The 21,749-nt window shown below is 37.2% G+C and overlaps 1 protein-coding gene across 11 annotated transcripts in view; it reads left to right on the top strand.

The window, feature by feature from the left end:
* ESRRG (estrogen related receptor gamma) overlaps window positions 1-21,749 on the top strand; it is a 408,336-nt gene that overhangs the window by 354,792 nt on the left and 31,795 nt on the right. For all 11 annotated transcript variants that reach the window (XM_074897224.1, XM_074897225.1, XM_074897226.1 and 8 more), the window contains one exon: window positions 4,410-4,571. In XM_074897224.1, the coding sequence (XP_074753325.1) occupies window positions 4,410-4,571 (162 nt within the window). The remainder of the gene's footprint in view (window positions 1-4,409; window positions 4,572-21,749) is intronic.

Here is a 21,749-nt window from a genome sequence, read left to right as displayed (position 1 = left end):
GGGACAAGGGTTTGGTCAGAAGATATTACGGTGAACATTATATCCATTTCGCTCTTAACATATTTTGTTTTAAATGTGCTCATCTTTCTCAAGTGGAGTTGAACAAAGAATATTTTTACAGGTGGAAGTGTATAAAAGCATGGTTTATGCAGTGCAAATTTTACATTTACAGGTTATCTTTATTTTCAGTGGTACATAAAATGGTTCATACTGTGATCATTAGTTCATTGAAGCTTCTACTTTCAGATTTCACAAGAAAGTGATTTTTGTAGTTTTTACTAACTAAATTAGTTTGACTGCTCAGCCTCCCAAAGAAAATACATTAAGAGCCTCATTAATTTATACCTATAGATTAATACACTACCTAGTATTAGATTAAAACAGCAATATGCCACAGTAATAACAAGCCTAGATTGGTAGCTACTGGGCTCTAGTACTCTCATGGATTCTTTTTGCTTTGTTTTGTTATGTTTTAATAATGTCCTTGATAGTATCTCACCAGGCTGAAATTGAGAGAGAGAGAGAGATGATCATCTCATTGCTAAAATACAAGTTCCATCCTCTTTGCGATTAACTAAAAATAGTTAGAGGTTTTGCTTTGCAGCTTATATAAACTCAAGCAGCGACCGTACTAATTCCATGAAGTAAATTTAATAGCATTATAGTTGTAGTGCAAGAGGCTAGTATATTACCCTGCAAAGGCATACACGCTATGTCAAGTGTTGTAAACTCTTCTGAATTCAAATGAGAATATGCACGTCCAGTTGCACCTGCCAAGAAGGTCACTTTGCTCCTAAAATAGAGATATAAGCCAGAGAAATGAGGAGGGCAAACTCCCTCTTGTCTCCTGTTTGCCTCTGTCCCTGTGCCTCTGACAACACACATGTCAATTTTAGGCTCTTGAAAATACCTGGCTGTATGGAAAATGGAATTTGTTTCCGTTCACGTTCCCCAGTAGGGGACAGTGCTGTGTACAATACGTTTGAGCATATGGGGATCTGGAGAGCAAATAAACAGTCTTTGAACTGTAAGTGAAAGGGCATTTTAGCTGTGTCAAAGAAAAAACAGCCAGTTTTACATAAAATTAAGGCTTAAGTGAACATATGGCATAGTTTCCTTTTGCCTTTCCAAAAAACATTATGCTGATTATATTCCTTCAATTGTCCAATCTGGCATCTTCTACTCAGCCTCCATAAGCTGTCCCACTGTTCTGTAAATACAATCTAGGGCTGCACTAAGCAGATTTTGCACATTATAATAAAAACTTTCTGATAATACAATAAAATTTAATAAACTCTAATGCTTAATTTCATTAGAGGTTTAGTTTTCCTGCGTGCACAGATTGTCAGTTTTTCATTTACTTGATATTGTCATTGAGTAGAAATGATAGCCTAGCATACCAAAACGGCCAAGACCAAACAGACAAAAAAAAAAATCCAACCCAAAACCCCCAAGCCCTTTAATATGAATAGAGGTTAATGCAGTTTTACTGAAACACAAGAGACTCTGTGTAAACCCAAGATTACTGCAAAGTAGTGCATTACATTACCTTTAAGACAATAACTACACCATTTTCTATAAGTTCCATTTGTCTGAGATGAACTAACCTCCTTATAAATCATTACTCGTTATCTGAGTGACTCCCTTCATTCTCCTTAGCTCATCCAATTACAAACAGTTTTGTAACAAACATTTATAAAACTTAATTTTCAGATCCTGCCAGATAAGTGTCAAGACTTGAAACAGTTGAATCGTTTTTTTGTGGAAGTAGCCTGGGAGATTTTCTGGCCTCTGTCTGATAGTTTGTGCATAATAAAGGCACAGGAATGAAAATTGGGTTCTATTGATTCTAATTAGGGAAACATTAAATAAGATTTACCTAGAAACAGTGCTCATGGCTATTCAGTTTCCTGAGTGATGGAGCTTTTTGAGTACATTCAAAAATTTCCTATGGTCTATACTAATGCATGCTCCAATACATGTAGCTTTTTCCCCCTATAGGGAAAGAACAGGTGTTTGGAGGCTTTCCTACACCTGCTTCTGGTCTCTATTGTATTTTCCAGCTTCCCCATGGAATCTAATGGCCTGCCCGTAGATCTTGTTGATTGCAAAAATAAAAAGAATTTAAGATTTTGCAAATCCTGAGTCAAAATGTACAGTATTCATCAATCTTCTACAAAAAGCCATTGGAGAGGAACCTAATAAAAAAAATGAAAGAGGTTCTTTGGCCATTTCTTATGTTTGCAGGGAAAAAAAACCAAACAGAACATGGGAGTGTGAATGCTTCTTCATTCATTTATCACTGGTTAAAAACCCAAAAAGTTGAAGTCCTCAGCTGTATATGTTTTGTTGTTAAGAAACTAATTTATTTATCCTACTTTTTAATACATGTAAAAAATACTGGAATTTGGAAAGAAGCAATGTTATATTTTCTCACTTAAAAGGGTTTTGTTTTCTGTGTGAAATTAAACAGGATATGAAAAGATTGTTTAAAAAATTAAAAAAAATTATGTGCGAAGGCTGTTTGCCAATATAAGTTAAAACTACCATCTGTCATCTTTAAATAAGAATAGAATTCCTCATTAATCAGTTTGATAATCAGTAGAATATTGAGATCAAGAATTACTCAGTTGGCATAGTTCCTATACTTCATATAAAGCATGAATATATCTCCTTGTAATAAAACATGCTTGATGTGATGGTTTCCAGTTGGCTCCTGTACTTATTTTATGAAGGGCTAACATATATCACAACTTCTGACACACGAATTTGGAATAAGGCAAAAATTGTAGAGACAGTAGATCAGAATCAAGGAGTTTATGTCACAAAAGAGCAGTAAAGTATCAGAAATCTGAATCAAGTGAGTATTTTATGGAAATCTATCATAGGCTTGTAGGTAAGCCTCTCTGACCCTCCTGGTCAAGTCACATCCCCATCAGCTTCCACTGAAGCTCCCCCACAGGAGGACAGTGTGGTCCATCCTGTGACTTACATACGGAAGGGGAAAATTATACAAATTCTGGCAACTTTCTCTGCAGTCAGAAAATACCTCACACCTTCTTGCAGTGGAATCCCATCTATATCAAGTCCTGTGACTATTTATCCTAATGAAGGGAACATATCCGTGTATATTTGCTAAAGGTCGTCATTGGGGCTTTGAATTCTGGTGGTGCATTTGCAGTCACAAGATATGTACCTACCATGAAAAGTAAAATGTAAATATATTGGCAAGTATAGTAATGTATCCTGTGTTAGGAAGCTTAACAAATTACTTTTCCTATTTTTCAGTTCTGCCTTCTCAGAGAAACAAATCAGGCTCCTGTATAGAGATATTTCCATTGTGCCTCCACATGGATATAATGTTATTTTTATGTTTATCCTACTTACTGATTATAGAATATCAACACTCTATTGTAAATCTTCCAGAATCTTCTATTTTTTTTCTCTTCCCTTTTCCTTATAACTTAATTGATTTTTCCAAATAGATTTCACAAGTCATCTGGATGAAGAAGTAAATATTTAACACATGAATGAAAATGCTATGTAGATAAAAATAACCAGTGTATGAATAAGATAAAATATCATTTTTTGCACAAAACCAGTTTTCTGAGGTAGAGTCTGCATCTATTGATACTTTCCTTAGTTTTACACTCTTTATTCTCATTGATTTTGGTACCTATTCCTGGCTGTAAGTGAGAGGAGATCATTAGTCTATTTTTGCACTTAAAGAAACCAATTTTATACATGATTCTAAATTTGTGTCTTTCAGTGAAAAGCAAATATAAGACAACATACTGCTTTTCTCACAGCATAGACCCTAAGGAGTACAGATTTGTTCTTACCAGTTCAACAGGCAGGATATTCATCATTTAAGATATGTGGGATGAGTACTGAGAAAGTCCTGAGACCATTTTTGTTGCAACAGTTTAACAGTGATATTTAAAATAAAGAATGGTAGTTGGAATTGCTGACAGAAGTTAAAGATTTTAGTGACTGACTAATTGCTTGTGATATTTAGTTGCTCAAAAAATACACCTGCCTTTGGGGTTGGGGAGGTTGCAGGTAATTAGAGGAAGGCGTATATTTTCTATTTGCACAGTCCAAAATACATTATAATGCATGAATATTTTTCTACAAAGTTTGTATTCAAGTATTAGGAGGTGATCATGTATCTGTACATTCCATTCAATTTACTAGCTTAAGAACATACATGTCTAGCTTGATAAACGTTGTTAATGGATGAGATTTTTTTGTGCTGTAACCACTTAGAAGCTAGTGAAGTTACAATAAGGTTTAATGAGGCCCAGTATCTTAAGGCAAATTCTTGCACACTCAGAAATATGAGCCATCTGTTTGAAAAGTAGAATGATGCTACTGGTGATTTGTACTGTTCTGGACCATTTTTACAGATAACAAGATTGTCTCCCACTTGCTGGTGGCTGAACCAGAGAAGATCTATGCTATGCCTGACCCTACTGTTCCAGACAGCGACATCAAAGCACTTACCACGCTTTGTGACCTGGCAGACAGAGAACTGGTGGTGATCATTGGATGGGCAAAGCATATTCCAGGTACATACAGTATTTATTGCAAACAGATGACATACAGAAATCGTCGCATGGGTTATTCTGTTTCAGTAAAAAATATGATTTGTTCTCTCACTACAATGCACAAAGTTTTCTTAAGGCTTCGGATTATTCACATAGGACATATGTTAGATGATAATATATCGTACTTTGGAAATGGTATTATTGTTTCTATGAGTGCTACTATGTTAGTAAGTTTTACATGCTGCTCAGTGAATGATTTTTTTCTCATGTATTAGTTCTATTAAGATGAACTTACCTTGCTATCCAGAGCATTAGCCTGGTATGAAGGGTAGTGTTAAGTCCTTTCATCTGTACTCATCTGATTCAGCCATATTGAATGTAAGTCTGTTTCTGTATTACATAAATGCATCGCTATCTTATACTGACCACAGGAGGTGCAAAAATTCAGTTATATTTTGGCATGGCACAGAGGAATTGTTCTCTTCATTGAAGGAGCTACTGTGAGAACGGAATTGTACCAGCAATTCGGTAGAAAGAAAACTGAATTGTAGCAAAAGTTCTCTTCTTATAGCTTAGTAGTTCTTTGGTATGCATAAAATAGACTATGGTCTACATCACGTAAGTGTGTTGATATAAAGGCTGACTGGCACTCTTGTTAGCAAGAAGAGCGGGAGTGATCCAAAGCAGTTTCTCAGAAGAATAGCAGTTTCTTCAGATAACATTTCAGGTATGTTTTGCTCCCTGCCCCGCCCCCCTCCCCCAAATGCTTGCTCTGTGTGCTAGCAGGAAAACTTAGAGAGAGTCTCCAGGGTTCTCAGTCTGTCACCTTTCACAAATGGTAAAGTCACACAAAAAAGGTTGCATTTTTTTCTTGTTTCTTAAGGTATTTTTCTAGTCCAGCAGATGAATGAACATGTTGTTGTGTTTTCATCAGCTCGTTAGTTTTCTAATTTTGATAGTGGAGACTTATTGAGCATAAGAACAGATAACCTTTAATTCCTCTGAGTAATACATCATCCTCATTTTAGATGTGATTTTGGGATACCTTAATAGTAGAATAAATAATCTAATCAGTTGTTTGTTTATCAAAGTTAAAATATTTCTAGTATTAAAGGGAATCACAAAAGAATAAAAAGAAATAGTCTTCCTGAAGGTTTTTTTTCTTGTGCTGACCAGCAAAAGGCTTCAGTTCTTCTGGTACATGTTCTTGGGTCATCTTTGGTAACTATAAACACTACCAAAGAACAATAATAAAATAATAAGTACATTTGTGGATTGTTGTTTTTCTTCAGGTGAGAGACAACAACCTACATACACTAAAACTGTCGGTATGTGACACAGTTGAAATTTAGTCATTCTCTGTGCCACAAATAGCATATAAACAAGCTTTTGTATCACAAGCAATGTTTTTCTGGTACAGTTAACTTATTTCTGTCTCCTTAAACTAGTTTGTCTTTATGCTTTGAATGCTACAGTAATTTCTTTAATCAAATTGATGGAAGTCCCTTTCCCAGCCCACACTGAAACCAATTTATTGGTCATGATACGCCAGCTATGTTGCTAACAGTCGTAACGAACTGTCAGGCAATATTGCAGTGAAGCTAATTTGAAGTCATTAGGTGTGCAGCGTTCAGGCAACAATTTGTTACAGTGGTTAGGAACACAGCTGACATTTCTGAATGGCTTTGTTCAGAGCAGTTCTAGATGAGCCCAAGCAAATTGTAAACTAATTTAAACATCACTCTATATTATAGTAGCTACTTTGTCTTACACTGGTTGCTAATAAAGCACCCCAAATTAAGTCAAAATGAGTTAAATAGGTGAGTTTGAGTTTCATCTTTGGAAGATACCTAGATCACCTTAACCAAAATAGAGTAGCTCTCAACGAAGTCAAGTCATGCTCCATAGTAGTTGCAGGGGAGCTTTTGTCAGTTTGATTTGTGAATATGCTGTGTAGCTTTGATTTGGCTGGAGGAGTAGGAAGAGCAGAGGGATGAATCTGAGCCGCCTTTAAAATGATGGCTTTGGTTAGTGTGGCAGAGGTACTGGATGCTGTAAACTGGCCTTGAATATTTAAAGTATGTGATCTGAACCAGTTGAGGAACATTTCTTCCATCAGGCAGCCTTTTATTACAAGGCAAACTAAAAAACACACCTGCCGTGGTAAAGCTATACTAGCTAAGTTTGCTCACCTGACTCCATTTACGAATGAGAAGAAAAACAGAAACAAAAAACAGGAAATAAAGATAATCTTTTTATAAGCCTTCTGGTAACAGAGGGCAGTGATGAAATCTGTGCTTGTTGTCTGGTATTTGATCGCAAAAAGCAAAAGGGCTTGACATGCTAAAGGGCAAATGTGATGAGCTTCTGTAGCTTGGTTTTGAATGATGGAGTACTGCTGAACTTGGGACTACCTACACTCAGCTAATGTCTGGCACAGAACAACTTGTAGAAGAGCCTGGATTGGTGCTAGCTGACTGTTTTCTAAGCTCATAAATGTTACTGTAGGCAGAAACATAACAGAATTAAAAACAGGATGAGTTAGAAAAAGGGTGCAAATTACATAAAAGTTCACTGTATCTTAGCGGACTAAGTAAATCCTTGGTGTAAACCTCTTGGAATCAATTAATTATACCAGTAGTGAATTTGTGCCTAGCACAGCAAAGCAGCAATCAGCAAATCTTTCTTTACTATAGTGGTTTCTTAAGGTTCAGTGTAATTAAAGGCCCTTATATATCAGGTGCTTAATAATGAATAAAGATCTCAGCTGTAAAACATTAGAATTCAAAGTAAAATTTGTCTTTGTGAAAGAAACCAAAATAATGTTTTCGTTATTCTAACAGAAAGTCTTTTAATGAGACTATATATAAAAAGGTAACAATGCAATATGCATTCTGGCCTGGCCAACCACTTCCCATTGCAGTCATAGATTAAACAAATGTTTTAAAATTATACAGAGTTCAAATGCTTTCATAAAATCATTAGTATTTTTGTGCTATTGGAAACATTTCAATAGTTGATTTTCCTGAACAAAAAGTCTATGCCATCTACAAAAGGAAATATTGAAAGAAAAATATATATGGAAAGCCTTTATCAGTAAATAGAATTAGTCTCCTTGCATTTATAAATCAAATAAATGGAAAGTGTGTTGTTATGAAACATGACCATGTCTTATCTGAAGAAGAAAAAGATCACAATGGTATTAGGAAATGCTTGACTTTAGTTAGAGGAGCGTAAGGGCACAAGAACAGATGATGGTGCCCTAATAGCCCTTTTTAAGAATGACAGGGCCCCGCCATTAGCATCCTTTTATATCCTTGGAAATTGCTCATGCCTCGCTTTTCTGGTTCCTATCTGCCTGACTCTTTTTTATTTCTCTTTCAATTTCATCCGCGCTCGGATAAGCGCATGCTAACACAATATGATTGAGCTGTAAAATGGAACGCTGTCGCCTCTAATCTCTTTTATGTAGATATGGAGGTACTTCCACACTCCACTTCATTCTCTCTCCATTGTTGGCCTTTTTAGAATGTGTTGCCGAGTAATGGAGGCTCAGTCAAATATTAGAGCTAGGTTTCACAGGGTGTGATAAGAAGATTATCAGCCCAGCAGTCAGATCTATTGTTGTTCTTTGTGTCAGATTAAAATATTCCGATGTACTGTAACTTTGTTAGTAAAATACTGAAGGCGCTTAGGGAGAGGCCAGTGCTGCTTCATCTCCTGCCTGATGAGACAAAACGCCTATTAACTGACCTAAATAAATGTAAATGTAGTTATGAAACCTCTGCAAGACTTTTCTATTTTATATTTATTATTAGTTTTTAAAATTTTATTTAGTTTTTAAATAAGAGAGCCCTGCTTAATTCCGTATTTCCTGGTGGTTGAGTTTCTTACCCTTTGCATTGTATTTTGGGGAGATTCCATTTTATATTGCTTTCATTATATTAATTAAACTCTTCTCCAGTATGGGGTGGAATTCTGCTGATACCTAGTCACAGTATCAGAGTCATTTAGGCACAATTTCTGTAATGTAACTATCTCATTGACATTCAGCAAAAATGTGCAATGTTCTTTCATATTAAGTGGCGGCAGGAAACATTAAGCTCTTAAAAATGTGCATAACAGGAAGCGAAAGACAAAATGTTCTCTAAAAATTTGCATGCATAAAAAACATCAACCAGACCATAGAAATCAACTTTTTGCACTTAAAATGAAAAATTTGTTTGGAAACAGTAGATCAGACTAATACATCAAAAATAACTAGTTACATTATTTAGTAAAATAAGCCTACTTGTCTTCAGCTGTGTCCCTGTTTTGCTAGCAATAGCCATGTTCAAGAAAGGGGATAGTTAGAAATTTGTACTGCCACTGATACTAGTATTAACAAAAAAAAAAAAGGGGGGGGGCATGATTTTGATGGAGCAAATCCAATGACGTTTTGAATATTTTAGTGTTAATGTTAATGTTTTATGAAACATTATTGTTCCGGCATACTCTTTGTGGAGGACAATATAATATTTAAGCTTTCCTTTCCAAAGCAGGTCTCAGGGGTGTAGTTTAGCATTCTAATACTGAACAAGAACATGATTTGCTGCCGAGTTGTCATTTCTAAAATGCCCTTTTCTCATCCTCTGTTTCAGAAATACCACCCCTTGTGTGTAAAGTACAGAGAAAAAGTTGACCATAATCACTTTTGGAAAGCTAATGTTTAAGAAACCATGAGAGCATACATATATGTTATATCCATGCAGATATGAATTAGGTACATATGTACCTGTTCTCACGCCCGTAGTTTATGTATCTACATCTTAGTGGACATACAGCCTGTGTTTGAATGTCAGAGAAAAAGTGCTAAATGTTACTTTATGGTAGTATTCGCATTGGTAGGACTTTGAAGACTGAAATCATATGTTGGAACTGCCTAGTGTATATAATCACATACATTGTAGCTATAGCCAGCATTCCTGTTTATGCCCAAATCCTGGATTGTTACCTGAGCTCTGCAAGGGGAATAGATGTCTTCCTGTATGTCTGTACCATGCACCTTGCTACTGTAATATTTGTTGTTTCTGCTGAGGTTGAGGCCTTCTCTAGTCTCTGGTGCTGCTAACTGAATTCAGAATGGTTTCAGACAGCATGAGGACTCCTGCAGCTGTCTTAGAGCCCCCTATCACTGGGTGCCAGTCACTCCACAGACAGGTGGACATGTAAATGGGGTGTTTACTGCTCATGTAACATGGAATGGACTGTGAGCTGTTTCGTGCTGCCTAAGAGGTTTGTAGTGATAATAACTTGAGCCTCCTGGAGAATCAGGACATCCTGCCCTTTATCAATGTGCTATCTTGGACGCTTTGCAAGTTCTCTTTGCCTTCTATTTATCAAAAGCCCACTGTCTGCTCTTCTTATTAACTCCTTCTACACACATGCACTAATTATGAAAATCAGACATAATTTTCCTGTGATGGAAATGTTCTTGAACTCACAACTTGTATGACATATGTGACCTGAGGCAGACCACTCCCTGGGCCTTACAGGTGGAGATTCCACCAAAAGGTTTCTCAAAAACTACTGACCTCTGTCACTAAATTGTATAGTGTGGGAAATCAGCATTTGACTGTCCATTTTACTTTTGATCATTAGCATGGATGGACTGCCCAACACTGCCAGTGTTTAGGTCACTATGTTGATTCAAGCTTCTCTGAGCACAATGGAATAGCAGTGTGCCTAAAATGCCAGCAGTTCATCTATCCTGTCATTTGAAGTGCTAGGAATAGTGGGACTTTTTTTTTTTTCTCATTCTTTGAAAATAGTATTACAGAGAAGGTTTAAGTGATTTTGCAAGGGAGGGAAGAAGAGGTAGGATTTCCAGCATAACGCATGAATAAACAACATATCCACAGTCTCTTAGCATTTTCAAAACAAAACAGGGATCTGCAGTGTGGTAAAGGTAGTTACAGAAGGGTCTGTTTGTTTATTTTTAAAAGTATTTAATATATTCACCTGAGATATGATGGATGACTGTTCTTGATGGATCTGTTGCTGAAGTCAGTGGAAAAATTTCAGCTGGTTTCAGTAGAGTAATGTGTGCAACTAGAGGTGCACGCACCATTAGTGTGTCTGCTAATCAGAAAAGACTAGTTCCGGTTCAGAACTGAGAGAGACAACAACAGAGAGGTGAGGAGGTTTCTAGTACTGCTAGACATAGATGTCCTGGGGTAAAAAGAGCACTTTAGTGTCCAGGATAGTTACTTCTGGCATTTTTTACTAGCATTAAATTAACTGAGGGGAAAAATAGAATATAATACCAGGCATATAAACATCTCATCACCTGCAAATTATATATTAATATGAAATAAATGTGCAATAAGACTTTTAAAAAAGCATCTGGAACTCCTGCTAGTATTGACTTTAATATCCCTATCTATTTGTTGAAAAAGCTTCTTTCAGAATAATCATCACCAAAAGCAAAACAAAACAAAAAATTGAATTAACAGGTAACAAAAGAACTTGACTTAATTCTTATATTTCACTTTAAAAAAAAAAATCCTTCATCAAAATCCTCTCAAGATCAGAATTAAACAGTGACTTTATGTCTCTGTTAAGTTCACCTTTTATTCACAGACAAATACTTGCTGTCTTGTTTTTTGTTTTTTTTTCTGAACAGTCCTCTCCCTCCACCCATGCCCCCAACATACATACTACACTGTCTGGCTGTTGCACTTTTTTTTTTTTTCCCAGTGTCCCCCTTTATCTGCCTCAACCAATCTCCAAATGAATGCATGTCTATCATGGCCTTAGCTTTGACACTCTGGATATATTGATTAATAGTTGCCCTAAGCTCCTTTTAGCAAATCAAATTTTCACTTTTAGCAAGGATTTCGCCTCTGATTTATTCAGCAAAGTGAAATGCACTAAATTGACTTTGACATTCAGGGAAAATGGCTGAAAAACAAAGAGGGGAGGAAAGAGATATAAATTGTGTGGCAGCTGGAGACTTCAAGCATAAAAGAGGTATTTTTCTATAGAATATCACTGGTTAATTTGGAAACATGCATTTAAACAGGAGTGGAAAATTATTTTCTTAAAATTAGATGGTTTTTAGATTGAGGATTTGGTATATAATAAGGTTTACTTAGCAAAATGCAATATATTCAACCCAAATTCATCACTTGCTAATCATGGTGCAAGTGTGGGATCCACTTTTGTGCCACTAATAATTATTATGTTAAACGAGAGACAAAGAGGTTTCTGAGTAGTTTTATAATGAGGTGCTAAATTGGTAAATATCTTCCTACCATTGCATTATGTTGTTCACTCCTGTGGCCCTTTAAAAATAAGAAATGATTAATAAAAAGAGAGCAAATCAACAGTAATGAATGCCAGTGCTTTTCATTTTCTTTCTGTAAACAAAAATGGATATTACTTGATTCTTAAATGCAAGAGTATAAAAAGATGTAGAAGCTATTCCCCACTATTCTAACAAAATCAAGAGTGTTGTATTACCCTGGATGACCACAGCCTGCTTCCTTACTTGCAAACATTGTGTTACTGAAGTACCATGAGGCCAAGAAACCACCGTTACATATTTAAAAGTGTTCGAAGGTGATGCTGAATAGAATAAAGGAGGGAAAAAAATGAAAAAAAAAAAAAAAAAAAAGTCTAAACTGTTAGCACATCTGTGTTTTTTCTGAGGTAGAGTGTAAGAAAATAAAGACATAAGAAATGGTTTGGTCTTATTCACTGATCAGGCATTATAACAAGAATTTCTAAAAGAAAATACATATGGTAGTTTGCACAGTTAATCCATAGAGAACAGACCAAGAGCCTTTGGTAGGATCAGTTGTCATGGGTGTACATGTCAAATGTGCTATGCCAGCCTCTGTTGTTTAAGGATCTGGCCCCAAAGGGATAAACCCCCATCAGCAGTTAGTATATCAGTTGGAGCTGAGAGTTTTCTTTGTCCCCTGTGTGTACTTACCACCTCAGGACTGTGCAGCAATGTGCAGAATCGAGCTTTAAGCAAGTATTTCCACTTAGAGGACAATACTCACCTTTGTACCCACTTCTTGTGTGACAAACGGGTTTACTAGATTAGGTCTGTGTAAATTGCAGATGACTCACTAACAGTTTTCCTTCTTCTGAGCCGGGAAGGGATTAATCTTACTACCAGAAGGTAGGAAGTCTAAATGTATCTTAACCTTTTTTATTTTACTGTGGTCTCTATTCTCTTTTTTTTTCTGTAAGCAAGCTGAATTTGAGACTTCAGCAATAATCGCCTTTTGCAAGTGGGACAGTATCTGGAGTCCATACAGGACATAGCTGGGCACATTAGATTTTTAAGCATGTTATCTCTTTAAAGTAATTTCACTGCCCTCCCCCCCCCCCCCCCCCCAATTTAGTTCAACTGCCAAGCATATGAAAAGACTGCCAGTTAAGAGCATACTGTATGAAAGAATTTAAACTTCTGCAGTAGTCTTTGAGAAGGGTCCCCTTTCCCAATCTTTCCCTAACCGTACAATTGATACCTCAAGGTATCAAGTAATGAAGGGCCACAAGGCAGGAAGATGCTTTACTCAGAAGCATAGTAAGAAAGTTGGAACAAATCCTGACATTTTTCCTTAGGTGAGGAATTTGCAAAAGAGGCAAATGATGCAGAACTGAGGCTATCATTTATATTACACTAAATATCACTAAGTATCACTTCTGTATTTATGGGACTCCTCTCCTCTGGAAAAAATAAGGCTTTTTTCAACCAGATTCAGAATGTAAAGAACATCCAGAGAGAGATTTTCTTTGTCAGTTTTAGAATTCCTGAAGGCTTTGTTTGGAAATAAAATCATGAATGTTACATGTCATTTAAATTGGCCTGTGAAAGGATCATACCAGATGCTGGGAATGCAGAAGTAAACATAACTCTCTTTAAGGTGCCCATTTAGTCCATTTTAAACTAAACAGGTGACTTACTCATCTAACTTAGCCTACAACAAAAATATTTTTACTTTGTTCTGGGTGGGGAAGAAAAAGCAGCTTTTCAGTCGTATGTGTTGATACTGTAAATCTAGGATGGGAGGGGGGAGGGGAAAAAAAGCCAGTTGCTCAGACTGGATTTAGAGCAGACAGGTATGCAGACCTGTATGACTGGGTCAGCGGCACAGGATGGTCTAGTTTCCTAAAGTCAGCTGAGACCAGTTAAATGCTGTAATTCTAAGGATGCCTCTACTTTCTCTCTGGATGAGTTCGGCTTCACACCTGCTTAACCTACATTAGAATAGGATTAATTACCTGAATTGCAAGGCCCCCTTAGCCAGTCAGCACGTTTCTGGCAGGGCACATGGTGACCTGGGCCTGGTTATATATAGTATAGGGATAGCAGGGTAGCACCTGGGATATAATGGCAAGGCTCGATCCAGCCTGATAACAGAATCATCAGTTTTTAAAAATGAGTCTACAGTAATCACCTTCTGCATCAGTTGGATCATGCAAGAGCTTTATGAACTCATGTCTCCACTGCCAGTGGGCTTTTTTATTGTGCAATGCTCCATTTATGCACACACGTGTGTGTGTGTGCGCATACACATATATATGCGGAGAAAGAATCCCAAGAAACACGGGAGACACAGAATCCGAAGAATGCAGATACTGAATGCTCCTCTGTTTAATTACTTAGATGGAACACTCACTTAACTGTAAGTTTTAAGTCAGTTTTTCATGTTGTTTTAATTAATGGTCTCCAAGTTTAATACTGTATAGCAGGAAGAAATATTTGGGTAATTTTCCATGCAAGAAAAAAACAGCGAACCTTCCTTTCATTTGCAAACATGTTCTATAAAGAGAAAGTTCTCTGACAATATGTTGGTCTGCCCAAGGGATTTTCCACCCCAGGCTCCTGAGGCGTGTATTATAGACGAGTGGAAATTTCACAGTATAGCTCTGAACCTTCTCCCCAAGATGTTTTTATCTGCCATGTTGTGCACCATCAGTTTCAATCAGCTGCATTAACAGTTGAGGTGAAATCAAATATTGAAATGAGATCCAACTGCAGACACAGAAGGCTCCAAATTCAATGGAAATGACACTTGAAAAGTAGAGTCAGCTAACTTACCAGGTCCTGACACGTTACGCATGAGAACACTATGGCAAAGAGTTGTGATGAAGGTGGAGAAGAGGCGGGGGGCAAATCTGTGGTTGATATACATCTAGCTATTGGAGAGATTAGAGGGAAGTGTTTAGCATGTAAGGGCTGCTGCTCATATATTTGTTCAAAGAAGAATCTGCGTTTACTGACACAAATATATCATGACATTAGCAGGTTGCAGGGTGCATTTCTAGCCAGATATTTTCTTATAACTATACTATAGCATTGTGCCTGCCCTAATCAGACTCCAAACTTGCTTGATTCAAGCTATATCTGGTAGCATATGGAAGTTACCATGACCCTTGTGTCTTCCATCAATTAACTGCACTTGCAGTGAAAAGAATTTTGAGTCCTTCTCCATATCAGTCTCTTGTAGAAAGTCATTCTACTCTGTGGCCCAGTCTTCACTTTTTACTACTTTGAAGTTTCCCAGAGATAAAGTTGACTGTTTTGTAGATTCAGGAGTGCATTGCTTAGTGTCAATGAATCTTCAGCTCCAGATTTAACATGCAGTATGCATTGTGAATTCCAGATGATCTGTATTCAGTGAAATTGGCAGGAGTCTGTTTTGAAGAGTTTCTTTGCGAGTTACAAAACAATTTCCAAACACCATTCATGATTTGTGCTGAACACTGCCTAATAAATTCAGCACAAATTTGGAGTTTACAGTGATGGCAGGATTGCACCTAGCACTTCAGCGATGATGAGTATACATTTACTGTGTACTATAATCCTCATATATGAAGCACACCGTGGTCTCTGTAATCAAAAGGCCACTGGAAACAGGGTGCTTCAGAAAGGCACTAGGCAGGGAATGCAGGTAGAGTTGGGGATGAGCAGCGCATTCTGCAGGATAATTCAGTCAGTATCATGAACCTACAGAGGGCAGTGTCTGACAAGAGGCTCAGATAGGCATTTTAGGAGATAAAGTCAAGAGAAGAGGGTGTTGACAGGGAATATTTGCATACTCATCACCGTAATCAGCCAGCATCGATGACAAACGTACAATCTTTCAGAGAACCAGCTTGGAGGAAAAAAAATCCCTAAAAAGAGCTTATGACAGTGGGAGATAGGAACCCAGGCTGCCGTGGGTCTCCTGAGTTCCAGTGCTACAGCCAACACAGGTGAACTAGAATTTGCCGTTGGTAGTTATGCAGAGAAGTGTACTGTCTCCGTGGTAGAAAGTGGTAGCTATTTATATACTGGATGGCAACACTAAACAATTTAGGAGAAGCAGTGAAGTGTGTCCTACCCAATTAAAAATGCAGTGAGAATTTTAGGTAGGCAAAATGTAATTATTTAATTGGAATTTGACCGGGATGCTTTTCCACTGTTAAAATAAATATAAATTACATGAGCTGTAAAACTTTAAATTATGAAAATATTTTGAGGTCTTTGAGCATGGTAATTGGAGCTATATATTCAACTTTGTTTTTAACCTGACACTTCATAATAGCTGCTCCCTAAAGCAAGGGGTGGGGGTTTTTTTGCATTATCGAATATCCCTTAGTGAAGCAAATTAGCAATCAGTCTGGAAAATATTTAAGTAATACAATCACATTATTTAAACAGACACTTGCATTGTGCAGAGTTCTCTGTGTTCCCAAATATTTGTAGGATCACTTCCTCAGCTGTCAACATTCACACTCAGATGTCCCTCTTTAGTAAAGCTCTGTATGAAAATCTGTTTAGGCCCACAGAAAGACTTGCCTTGATTTCAGTGTGCTTTGGATCAATCCCTAAATATACAGGTCACAATCTGAAACCTGTGTGTACCTCAGAGCTTTATTATTTGCCTTCTGCTTGACTTACCACTTCTGTTTAAAAGGGGGAGGGGGTCTTGGTGCAATTCCTTGCACAAAGTTTTTGTTGTGTTTTTTTTTTTTTAATTATTATTATTAAAAAGGAAGAGAATCCTACTGTGGAGAATTAGCGTCATTTACTGTAAGCACTAAGAGTCTGCTCTTATCTAGAACCATATTTCAGCACTTACAGAAACATCAGCATCTGGCTAGAATGATAGAATGTTTATTGTGAAATATATTATTTAACTGTTTGTGATCAATATGGTGTGGATAAAAATCTACAGAAAGCCTACCTTTATTATTTGGGAGGATTTTAAAACATCATCCAGCATGCCTCTGAAGCTGTGGCTACAGTGGTTCCAATTGCTCGAATCATACTATCCAAACTACATTCCCCAATTAACGTCCCATCAGGTTGAGGAATTCCAAGTATTTATTCTGTAACTGTTGTACTGGAAAGGAGTGTTCTCCTGGGGTTCCCTAATTTAGAACCACTTCTATTTTCTTATGAAGTTTTTTTCCCCTCACTCAGTAAAGACTTTTTTACCATTGAGTTTTGCTTTTTGGCTTTTTGCTCACTGCTTTTTAAGGACTGAAGGCACAGTAAGTCCTGCCCTGGTACTCCCATTGATACATTTGTACAGTGCTGAGGTACAGTCTCCATGTTACATCCATACTTGGCTCGTTATCCTCTTATCAGGCTCTTTGCATCCCTTTGTTTATTTGAGGAGACAAGAAGACTGTGTGAAGGCTGCTTAGTCAGGGATATCAGCGTTGTTGGCAGGGGAGTGATTGCCAGTTGAAAAACAAGGCATTATTGCTCATTTTTTCCCTCTTATTAGTTTGATTACATTTGCAAATCAAATCAATCCATCAGACATGATCAGGCCTCGTCCGCATTTTAAGGAATAGTAATCTCCGTCTAATAAGATGCAAATGTGTCACATCGGTAAGTAACCAATAAATCATCATCTTGTCTTTGGCAATCATTAAATATCAGAACCAACAGTCAATTTTTAGTATTTTCAATTTGCGATATGCCGCTGGAATATAAAGATAGATGGACGTAATTACACAAACCAAACACTATTTCAGTTCATTCCAGACAGCAAATTTAGTGGAAGGTATAACTGGCTTGTCATCACACTACATTATTCCTGGCGGTTCATGCAAAGTTCACAGACAAGCTTCAAATGGACATTGCTTTTTTACTTCCCTTAACAACATTCCCACTACCACCACCAAACTTCAATATATGACTTGAAATGCTATAGGACATCACTTTCATCAGTGCACAAAAAGGCACAGAAAGAGAAACATTACTCCTTTTCCCAGTGCAGGCACCTTGTGCATGTGTAAGACTAAAATCCAGAAGTTTCCAAATACTTGCCACATTCTTCCTCTCTCTTTCTTTTCTTTTTTAGACATTTTAATCTGAAACTTCAGTTTTTCCACTGACACAGTCTCTGTCTTTCACAATTTTTGCAAGTTAGCTCATATTTAGTAATTTCAGAACATAGTGAAGACAAGGCAGTGAGAAGGATTGGCACACCAGCTTCCCTCTCTCTCCTCCTCCCATACCCATCTTTTTAAAGGAGTGGGAATTCAAATTGTTTTTCTTTATCCTTTTTTTTTTTTTTTTAAATTGATTTGGGATTTGGGAAAATTGATTGCCTCATGTGCATCCCAGGGATTAATTGATATGTCTATTGTCTGATTCGCAATGTCTTGCTTTCCATTAATGACTCTATTTGTATACAACAATTTACATGCTTTTCAAGAGAGAAAAAGACTTAAGCTGGCAGCACTAGTGGCAAAAGAAACCCAGACCTTGTCTGAAACAGCCTAGCTTTTACCCAGATATTTTAGGCTGTTTTAATAGTATAGGGTAGATGCCCTAAAAATACAGACTTGCAGGCAGACTGCTCATTTCAACGAGAATTTGGGCCTGTTGGAAATTATATTACTCCGCCTTCTTACAGTGCTGAGTGACATGAGAGAGGGAGAGCGTGCACAATACTGTCTCTCTGCTGCGACACAAGCGGCTATGTGGAAATAAGAAAAGAGGATTTTGTAGGCTTGTGCTGACTTATGTAGGTTTCCAGTGCACCAAAGCCAGACAGTGGGCTTACTGTATTTGACCTTAAGAAACTTCTTGCTAGGAGCTGTGTGCCCTGGTTGGACTTGCTGTTGCAGCGTTCTGTCAGTTATGTTTGTTTCGGCTAACCCACTCTGAGAAGCTGAACCTCAGGTGCTTTGGAGTGAATTTTGGAGAGATCCTTTATCCTCCTTCATGAGGAAATAATTTTCACGGTAGCAGTTTGATTTGATTTGGTAAATGAATTACATGGAAATTAGGGAAGGGTCTTGCTTGTGAGCCCACCTACTTGTTTTGGGTTCCCCATGGTGTTGAGCTCCTGTTAAGGTGGGAAGAGTGATTTTGCGAAAATGAACTTGTAACCTCCTGAATGGTCACTGCATCTTATTCATTCCTGGCATCAAAACTCTTGTTCTTTGATGAGGGACAAAGAAATACTTGTGAGCTGCACACGGTATTGATTCCGCATGTCAGATTCAGACAACTTAAAATGTACCATCAATTAACAAATATTTATTTTTGCTATTTTGAAAAAAAAAAAAAAAGATGTGTTACATGTTTTTACCTATTTTTATCCTTAAGCCAGTGCAAATTTGTTACAGTTTTGTGAAAACAAGAGGTTTATTCCAGGTTTAAAATGAAGCAACTTAGCAACTTTAGCTCTGTTGTCCTAACAAAGTTTAAGATGCCTGGCACTGTTTTCCATAGATCTCTTTACATTAACATACTCCTAAATGTTTCATGCCTCAGTGGCTAGACTAATGCTGTCTAGGTCTCTTGCAAAAGTCTCCCCTGTCTCTGTAATCTCCAGAGACTTTGGTGACTAAAAGCTGCACTCAGAGGCCCTGTGCCTAAGAAGCTCAGTACCCGAACCTTATGTTCTGTCTAACCAATTTACATACTACCATGGTATGTTTAATTTGCTTTTTCATCAAATCAATAATGGGTCTAATTGAAAAAATTGGCAGAACTGCATACAACCTAACTACCAATGTCAGTGTTTTCAGGAAATCGGAGATGTTACACAGCTATGCAAGTGACACCTGTGTTAGTGGTACACCTCTGTTGCGAGTGTGTACAGAAACAAACATTACTCAGGTGCAGCATCTGTACCAATTGATCACTGTGCTATCAGAATTAATCACCTGGTATTCAGCTCAGAGAATAAAATTTACATCTTAATGTATGACACTTATTCCAGCACACACATGCACTACTAAAAATGGTACTATTTGCTCCTGTTTGCAAGTGTGCCTCTATTTTCATAGGCAAAGCCTAGCAATTCTTGTTCTTAGCAAATTCCCAAACACTTGGGATGGCTGCTTCTATTAAGTTACATCGTTTCAAAGATGAACTCATGCAGGACTGTATAATAAAATAGATTTTGTCCCGGGAGTTACATGTCTCAAATCCTGCCCTCACTCTCACAAGAAAAAAGGACTTTTGAGGATCTTTAGTGCTCTGCAGAAAATAACCCGTGTGAAGATAAATAAATAAAGTCTGGCACTGTACAAGATTGGCAGGCCTTCAGCAAGATGGCCCAGCGGTGTTGCAAGTGCATTGGCTAGCACTGTGGAGAAGCTTGTGTGAGAACTACACAAAATTGTAGCATGTGCTCTCAGTTCCTCGCTGACAAGAGTGCTCAGCTAGCGCTGCTGCTGCGTCGATGGAGCCGTGCTTTATGCAGAGTCTGCTCGATGTCTGTGGGGCTGGCAGGAGGGTTCAGGCCAGGTGCACCAACTGCGAGATGAGTATTTTAAAAGACTAATTTTAAAAGAAAGAAATGTGGATTTCAACTTCATGTTCTGTATAATTGCAGAGCTGGCAGGATTTGAAAATACGGCAAAGCCTTAGTCATTAGCATAGGGTAATCACCTTTGCTGTTTAAAAACAAAATAATAACAATAGAAAAGGTATTGTACAGTGACACATGGAAATTTAATGCTTTTTAGAGAAATTTTGTAGGGATTTTTTATTATGTGGCTAATTACATATTTACATGTAATGGCACTAGCAGAGCCATTACAGTCCATTGGGTAAATAATATGCATTTTAAAAACCATTTATAAATATGTATTTATTTGATGGACCAGAACGGTTTTTTGAAGTCATTCTCATCCACTGAGTAAATAATATATGGATTGCTTTTAAAAATAAATATGTATTTCTCCAATAGACATTCTAGGCAATTGGGTAAATAATATGCATTTTTCAAATATTAAAAAAATACATAAAAATGTATAGAAATGTGGCCTAAATATGTATCTTCCTGAGAGATCAGAATTACTCAAAAGGTGTCAAGCATAGCTTTGAAATTTCTGTTTTCAATTGTCAGTCTGTGTCACAACCTAGAGATAATTAAATGTATTTTATGCATTTTCATACATACAGTATAATATCAATGTCTGTTTACAGCTTTATGACGCTAGTGCACTTGACCCTCTTACTCAGTGTTATAAAGTCGGCACTAGATGGTTAAGATCCTAGTTTTACTTTGTGCTCATCTTAATACAATGTGAAATGCATTCACTCTGTGGGTACAGTCCTGCATCCATAGCAATACATGGGGAAAAATATGGTCACCTTAGTAGAAGCCATCTGAAACTCTGTTTTTCTGCTCAGCTTAAACTTCCTCTTTATGTTCTTTTGGTTTTTTTCTGATGATTGGTTAGCAGGCAAAGTATGAGAAAACATGAAACTGTTTCATTGTGTGGGCTTGATTCAGAGCCTATTGATGTCAGCAAGAGTCTTTCCACTGGTCTCAGAGGGCTTTAGTTCAAGCCAGACATAAAGATCTGCCATTATCCATAGAGACAGCCCAATACTAGAAGCTGAAGGCTAAGTCCCTTTCTTGACTCTGACACTGACTTAGCATATGACCTTGGGCAAACCATTTAACTTCCTTGTGTTGAAACTGTGATTTATACCTCCAATTTTGGGAGTCCTCTGAGAGCTGTAGATTTAAAACATTAAATATAATTCACAGCATGCTAAGATTGAAAGATGTGAGCACAATGCATCACCGGTTTATTTCTTTTTATATACTCTGGTTTAGAGTTTATCCATCTAAACATTTTAGCCAGTTTATCCCTTCATCCATTGCATATACTTTTCAAGAATGTTGAAAATACTTTGTAGACCTTTTTTTTGGTGAAAAAATT

Source organism: Athene noctua, chromosome 1, assembly GCF_965140245.1.
Source record: "Athene noctua chromosome 1, bAthNoc1.hap1.1, whole genome shotgun sequence".
NCBI lineage: Eukaryota > Metazoa > Chordata > Aves > Strigiformes > Strigidae > Athene > Athene noctua.
This window is presented reverse-complemented; position numbering and strand designations above follow the sequence as displayed.